This window comes from Apaloderma vittatum, unplaced genomic scaffold (assembly GCF_000703405.1).
Source record: "Apaloderma vittatum isolate BGI_N311 unplaced genomic scaffold, ASM70340v1 scaffold11184, whole genome shotgun sequence".
In the NCBI taxonomy this organism is placed as follows: domain Eukaryota; kingdom Metazoa; phylum Chordata; class Aves; order Trogoniformes; family Trogonidae; genus Apaloderma; species Apaloderma vittatum.
In genome coordinates, this window is record NW_009714390.1 from 86,902 (window position 1) to 95,116 (window position 8,215).

The 8,215-nt window shown below is 42.8% G+C and overlaps 1 protein-coding gene across 1 annotated transcript in view; it reads right to left on the reverse strand.

Annotated features, from left to right (window-relative positions):
• Positions 1-6,297: 6,297 nt before the first annotated feature.
• LOC104273421 (src substrate protein p85-like) overlaps positions 6,298-8,215 on the reverse strand; it is a gene marked incomplete at its 5' end in the record, with an annotated part of 7,825 nt that continues 5,907 nt past the window's right edge. Inside the window, 2 exons of the mRNA XM_009868759.1 lie at positions 6,298-6,876; positions 7,982-8,053. Of these exons, the coding sequence (XP_009867061.1) occupies positions 6,740-6,876; positions 7,982-8,053 (209 nt within the window). The remainder of the gene's footprint in view (positions 6,877-7,981; positions 8,054-8,215) is intronic.

The window sequence follows — 8,215 nt, forward strand, 5'->3', positions numbered from 1 at the left end:
GAAGTGACCTATTAATAAGGACATCAGTGTTACCATCCAGTTGAATTGTGACAATATTTCATTACATTTGTTCACTTAAGAGCAGAGAAAGCAGATGTTTTACCTAATCATTTGAGACTCTTGGCTTTATTACAACCTATTACTAGAGCTCCATACATCAGCCTAATTTTAATCATGCATCTGAGTGACTAGAGAAGGCTCCTGAGCTAAGCCAACCTGGCTACAGACCCCCTGGGTGAGTCCTGTCATGGTTATGGAGCTACAGCCTGAGCACACAATCCCTCCTCCTCCTCCTCTGCTCAGCATTTACAGGGGAACTGCTCTAAGGAGCAGGAGAAAAAGGTGGCAAGCGCAGGGACATAGGTGCTACACGCCTAGTAAATGCTGCACAGAGGGATGGAGTTGGCAAGACAAGGAGTGTTGGAGCTGGGCTCTATTGGGGTAAACCCCTGCTGCTGCTTCTTTTTTTTTGTAAGTGACGTACATTGCTGAAACCTGACTTCAATTATGATTTTTTAATTACTACCTAGGTTAGTGGGTACTGCTCCAACCTATATTTTGGTGTTCTTAATTTGGTAGGGGTTGGATCTTTGTACTGTCAGTTACACCGCACTATTAAATTCAGAGACAAATGTTAGAACAACAATGTCTATGTAACAGGGCTAATGAAGGGCAGGATTTAATTAACCATTTCTAATATACTTAGAATCCTTCAATATAAGCAGCATTTTCTTTACAATGTGGATACTTACAACTTCAGTGTAAGAACAGTTGAATTTGGATCCATTTGTAGTTCTCAGCTAGGAAAGCCAAAGGCCAAAACTAACGTTAAAGTTTTAGAGGAGGAAAAGGTTATTCAAGTGCATATTAGCAGCAAGGCAATTTTAAAAGCAGCAGGCTCGGTTAGAACGACCTCACTGGAGAATTTGCTTCCAGATTGCAATGGCAGCAGCACCTAATATTTAGCAGAGAAATGTTATTATAAACTTGGAATACCACCAGACTGTATTTGAGTTCTTATATTAAGGAAGATTTTGGGTGCCTTTATTTTTATCGGTGCTTTGTTGACCGCATTAAGGTTTCTTGCACTGTTGTACAAACACAAGGGAGCCAGAGCTCTTAAGAGGCTTCTTAGTTAATTAGGATTTTTTCTATCTGGCATAAATAGATGAAGTCAGGGTAAGATGATGTGTGCAGTAGCTTATATTTTACCAGAAATGGCAACAGCACTCAGTGTGGCTGCGAATAATAATTGATCTTGAACTTGAGCACAAAGCTACTTACACTCACCAGGCTGGGGTTTGTCGTACAAATGCAAATTAGCATGTAATTATCTAGTATCCCGTGGGTTAAATGAACACGCATTGCTGAAGAAAATTAATAAGTAGATGAGCAAGGGCTTCAGGAGAAGATCACCAACAGACATGAGAAATGTCAGCTGGGGGCAGAAATCCTCTCTCCTGCCGTTTCTCAGTACGGCAGGGAAGGGAACTGCAGCTGATCCTGCCCATCGAAGGCCTTAGCTTAGGTTTGAAAGAGGGTGACTTGGCTCTTCTTGGTTCCTGCCATGAAATAGGACATCTCCAGCTGTTGAGAGGATGAACCTACCCATGAAACAAAGAGCTGCTCCTTGGCTCTGGCAGTTAGCAGCTCACGTTCTTCCAGCAAACGTCGACTCCTGTCCCAGATTTAACAAAACGCCCAATACAATTTTAAGGATGCCCTTAGGCTCCTGCTGGCCTACCTGAAGTTTAGTTTTCATTTGTTTTGCTTTCAAAGAAAGGCTGACAGCTGCTGGTGATAGGCATGTGCCCTGTAAGCTTTATTCCACCAAACCCAAACCTCTAATGCAAAAGTTTTTACATTAAATCCTAGATTGTCGACCTTCTTTAAAAAAAATATGCCAAGTAAAGCTATTTTCATCAATTCACATTCCCTTTCTGGAAGCCAGCCAAGGCAGTACTCTGTACACTTAGCATTGCACAGTCGAGATCGATTTTTGTTCTTTTCCTCTTTCCATGGACTAATACATCAATTTTCACCAGCTAACTTTATAGCAGCATCTGCACATCATGGTGGAAAAGGTGTGTTCAACATGAGAAGAACTTGAAGGAGCTTTTTCAAATTTAGTTTAAAAAAAAAAAAAAGCTTAACTTAAATACAGACAGGCATGTGCCTACACTGTTGCAGCCTGAATCCTGAAGGTTCCACATCCCTGTATAATGTAGGGAGCCTGGAGCAAGGTGAACATTAAGTACATGAAATGACATCAGCTCTTGAAGTTCATACCACAAGGACCTAACTTGCTGGTTGGGTACTGAATACCCGTGGGTTGCACTTTGAAAGCTCCTTTTATAGGCTGAAGTCTCCTGGAAAAGCACAGGTGGCTTTAAGTCTGCATTTGCAAAAGCACTCATCTAAAAGTAGGTGCTTCAGATAAATATCCTTGGTAACTAGCATTTACTCCACTTGATAGAAGAAGGCACTTAAAAACTAGACTATGCCGAGATGATTGTGATGGTTTGTGTTCTAGGTTCAGAAAAAAACCCACAAGGGACAGGCAGACCACATCCCATATGAAGTCTTTACTGGAATGCATTTCATCTAAGCCAGACCACCTCTTCGGAGAAACTTCCCTGTGCTTCGTTATTAGAATTTTCCCCTGCCTCCTGCTACCCTTCCTTGGCCAGAAGTCAAAAACCAGTTAGGTTAATTCTTGCTATTGAAAACCTAGTCAAAATCCACAAGTTGTTAATGGCCCGTTGCACATAAAAACCTAGCAAAATAGTCCACAGCTTCAAGGCTGTATATAAAATAAATTGGATGCAGGCACATTCTTCACCAGCCTCTTAAGCCCGCCATCTGTGCAGACTAAAAATAAAGCAGCAGCTTAAGGAGAGGTTTGATAAAATGCATCCGAGAAATGCACTGGCAGAGCTGCGCCAGGCAGAGGGGCTCGTCATCGCTCTCGCTATTTGGGCAGCCCCTAAGGTTTTTTGGCCAGCCTCTACGTGACCTCCTCGACGGACAGGGTACCTCCATCACCCTAAGAGACGGTGGCTGCCGACGTCGCCTTAGCCAAGAGCTCTTTCTCCACGAGAGCAGAGTCCCTGCCAAACTGGCAGGAAAGGCAGATCTAATTCAGACAGCTTATTCAGGGAGTAAAAAGGGCCGCACTTATCTACCTACAATCAACGCAAGAAGGACCTCGGGCACCAAGTGGCACTAACAGACACACGTGGGGAAATGCCACCGGTTTGGCTGACATGAAACTTTCCATCCACTCTGTCAACTGCCACACCTGCCCTGCAGGGGCATTTAATGCAGCTGCAGTTTCTGCCACACCAACGTGGCAACATGGGACAGTCAAGGGTATCTTGCGTCTCTGAGAATTCCTCCACCTCCCACAAAACTCTCATCACTGTCACTAGCAATCATGACAGAAACAGGCAAATAATACAAAATACTATAAAATATTTATAGAAAAATACTTTTGAGTGTTCTTACCATGTGCTTAATTGTAATTAATATAGAGGAATGACACTCAGCTGTGTAAAAAATCAATTAATTGGTGAATACAATGGGTGGTGCTGCTGTATCAGCCGAAGGCCCAGCATGCTTCGGAATGAGAACAACATTGCATTAAGCAACATGAAGAATTCAAGTTGCCAGGAAAGTGAATGGCTCACCCAAAGTCAGGCAGGCGATCAGTAAGACATCCACCAGCAGAAGTTAAGGGATTGGCTCGCTGCTCACATTAGTTACCCGCGAGGAGCTGAGCCAGCCCTTCTGATGGTAAAGGCAAAAAGTTCAGGGTGGTTGGTTTGGTTTTCTTCCAGCAGCAAGTGCTTTGGATATCACAACCAATTACTGCTGATGAATAAGAGTGATCTTAAAACTTCCAGGGCTTGACTACTTCTAATCTCAGAGCAGCAATAGCACAGTTGTGACCCTGCCTGAACATACCTGACAAGATATTAAATCAATCTGATGGAGAACATCTTGCTGCACTGTGATAGTGAGATTAGTAGAGATGAAACTTTCTCCATCAGGCTAGACAACCCAGGAATAATCTCCCAGGACTCAATACCTGTAATATTACTGATAACATTTCCTAATTTGTACTTCCAGTAACTCAATTCCTCTCTATCTTACTCTCTGGCATAGGACTGCAGGGGCTGCTGCCTCCCACCGATGGGCTCTTTGCCCACACTGACCCCCTCAAATCCACCTTCAGCACCATGAAGCTCTAACCAGGCCACCCTCCCCTCCCCCGAGTGCATCAAGCCTACCTCTAAGTGCAAGTTTTCTTCCCAGGTTGCACATTTTTACATTATCTGCTAAAGCAATGGCTCTCACTCACTGTATTTTGGGACTCATGGCAGTGAGCTTCAGATTTCCTGTTAATACAGTAGCGTTAAAGAATAATTAGAAAACAGGCGTTAGGATTTTCTTTCTTGGCGTTTCCAGCAGTATCAGATTCTCAGAAAAGCTCAGGATTAGAAAATGTAAAATACAGGCTTGCTTGGAGAGCCAGGCAGGACACCTTTCTGTGGCCAAGGCTTACCTGAGCAAAGCTTTGGGAAAACCCTGAGCTGAAGATCGCTGTCATGAACAAAAGCAGAGCAGCTTTTAAGTGATGTATTATTTGTCCTGCAACCCTCACTATTCCCAAAAGCCAGGAGTTAATCTTCTCACCAAAACCACAGCTCCCATTATTTTTTAGCAGAAGTAATAGGCGCATAAAACAAAATAGACCCTGATGTTGAGCGGTTTAAAAAAAAAAAAAAAAAAAAAAAAAGCCCCCTCCTTGAACTTCACCCAAAGTCTAATTTTGATCTAGGTATTTCCACACGGGAGTAGGAGTAAAAGACAAAGCAAGTGGGTTTCTGAGGAAGGGAAGTACATGGAAGGCAGCAGCAAGCTAGAAGAAGGTAGGTGCCCCTCACGCCAGCACCGAGTACCGTGCAGCAGCTCTCCATAGGCAGGATGATGTGGTGCCTGCAAGCTGGTCCCAGATAAGCTTGAGATAAGAGGAACTCTCTGCAACAGACTGGCAAAGCAATTTAAAAATACCCCCCAAAAAACATTCCATGCAAATGGTTCAAAAAGTTTATTGAATATTTAATTTACAAAAATCATATCCCTATGAGGTGTTCTATGCAAAATTGGATAAAATAAACTGCATATAAAACCCAACCCTAGTAATGCAAATACAACACAGAAATGAGACCATGGAAAGGAAAAAAAAAATAGAATCATGACACACATATGACATTCATCAAGGATTGTCCCAACCATCCAAGAATTGGTTCAACATGATGCCTTCTTCCTAGACATATTAAACATTTTACCATTTTATACAGGTCTTCTATATCCCGTTGGCCTAAATTTACAGTTTATAAAAATTCTATGCATTCTTTCTTAGCTGTGCCAGTTCGGCCATTCCCATTTTGATCAGAAGGCAGAGACAGTACATACATTGAACACGTGCACTATTAGAACTTGCTATCTTTGGTAGGGACCCTAAATCTGCAGTGAAGTCGGCTTTCCAGAACAACAAGAATTTCAGTTTCGGTTTTGGCAAAGAACAGGTTTACCTTTGTGGTTTAGCAGAACATTACTGGCAGTTTCTGTGAACGTACAAAAAGTCAGGTTGTCTCTTCACGGTGTAAAAATGGGAGATCGTTTATACGGGTTTTAAATCTAATTACTTGTATTAACATTCCTTGACTCAAAATATGGTTACAGAAAATGTCATTACTGCACAGCAGGTCACTCCTTGTACGAACAAAGGATGTATTGCACACAGAACACAACTGCAATTCCATCGGGCCTTTTGTTTTTTCCTCCTGTTTAAAGCAACAAGTCTATTCCTGCAGGTAGTCACACAGATTTGGATGCCAGTTTCCCTTGGAATAAGTAGGTATCTCGCTGAGTGACTCAGTATAGTAATTTTTCCAAGTTTTCCTGGGAAAGAGGAGGGTGAAGGAAAAACAGAAAGAAATTCGGGACAATCAGTGCTAGAGCGTTTGCAGCCCTCCTCTGGGAGAACATGAACAGGAGGAGCAGAATCAGAAAAGATGAAATAATAACAATAAAAAAAATAATCAATGCAAGAGCCAAGGAACTTTTCATTTTAAGAGAGAAGGAAAAAGTAACCAGACTGTTTCCTTCATATCATTAATATTCCATAAATAGTGGACAGTATTTGATTAACTGCCATTAGCTGCAACTTTCAAGCATTCTCTTTGCTTTTTCAAGCACTATCTGGAAAAGAAAAGAAAACATTATGCACCTCCCCAGTCCTGCCCACTCCCGCTTAGTGGAAATGCAAATAACCTGCATAGCCATGATTTTATTAGCTGAAAACATTTAGTGGAAGACTATCTAGACTTAAACACTAAGTAAATCTGCTCACTTATGAGTAAAACATGCAGTATTACAACAGACAGCTAATTGTCCTCAAAAAGGCTTTTTATGACAATTGCTAATTTGGCAGAGAAGAAATGTTTCCAAATGCATGAAAATCATTGGAAGAGCCTTCGTGAAGAACACAGTACTTACAATATATTAGCGATTTCTGTGGCATAAACATTTTAAAAAGCATCAGCAAAGTATTAAATATAAAAGCAATATGTAATTACCCCTCCGTCCTCAGAAAAGCATCATGATTTGTAGTGTATTAAGTCAGATTTATTGACTGGGGAATTAAGGCATAACCAGTAGACAATAGTCTTTATTGTCTCAGCTCCACATAATTGGCGGGGAACAACCCGTATCGGCCTTTGCAGACACCCCTCCACCAGCCGTCATCGATCATTTCTATGTTTGTGATGATGTCATCTGGGTCAAAGGAAATCTCGTCGTCACCCGCTGGGGAGAGAGAGAGATGAAGAGCCTCAGTATTATATTTGCCCTGGTGAGACTGTACCTGGAATCCTGGGTCCAGTTTGGGGCTCCCCAGTTCCAGAGAGACAGGGACCTACTGGAGAGAGTCCAAGGGAGAGCTACGAGGGGGATCAAGGGGCTGAACATCTCTCCTGTGAAGAGAGACTGAGAGAACTGGGGCTGTTTAGTCTTGAGAAGAGACAGCTGAGAGGGGATCTTACTAACTTATAGAAATATCTGAGGGGTGGGGGTCAGGGAGAAGGGGACAGTTTCTTCTCAGTGGTGCCCAGCAACAGAACAAGAAATAATGGGTGTAAGCTAGAACATGGGAAGTTCCACCTCAACGTGAGGAGAAACTCCTTGGCTGTGCGGGTGCCGGAGCCCTGGCCCAGGCTGCCCAGAGAGGGTGCGGAGTCTCCTGCTCTGGAGACTTTCCAACCCGCCTGGACGCGTTCCTGTGGGGCTGCCCTGGGTGACCCTGCTCTGGCAGGGGGGTTGGACTGGGTGATCTCTAGAGGTCCCTTCCAACCCCCAACATTCTACGGCTTGCGCAGGAGTGGTCCTCCAAACCACCGCACCTATCGACCTGCCGTGGCTGGAAAGAACAGACGCCCCTCACCTTCCTCTCTCCTGTCGGGGCATTTCAGACAGGGCACTGGGCAATGACAAGTTGCAAAACGGGTGCTTTCTCATCCTTTGGAGCGATGAGGTAGTCGGTTCTTACCTACAGCATTTTGGGTGCATTTCTAAATTCCAGCACTGATTGCTACCTAATGCACTGAGAACCACTTTATTTTCTTAACTGCTACTCAGAATTAACCAGTCAAGTTTTTGAACAAGTACGTATGCCAAGATTTAACAAGAGTAGAAGATGATTTTGGAAACTTCTACTGTTTCCAGAAACAGTGCCTGGAAGTTTAAAAAAAAAGTCTCAATGCTATTGATAAATAAGTAAAGCCCTAATTCTTTATATCTGCACTTCATATATTACCACAAGAGACTACAAGATGAAAGGCAAAAAAAAATTCCAGATTGATCTGTGCAGAGCAGAGTTTTCAAAGACAAGGTTAAAAACAAGACCTTTGCTTACCAGCTTGATAATCATAAAGGGCTATGGCTGTAATTCCAAGTTCATTTTCGTATTCATCATAAGCATTTTCTTCTAAAGAGAGACAGAGGAGAAAAATTCAAAGCATGAAGCACACCACTTATCACCCCGAGTTCTTTTCTTTAATTCTAGCACTAACCCACACAGGGAGGAGGGACAAACTCTGCAAGTTTTTAGCAGTGCTTATGTTCCTTCTGAAGTGGATTTTTTTCCCTA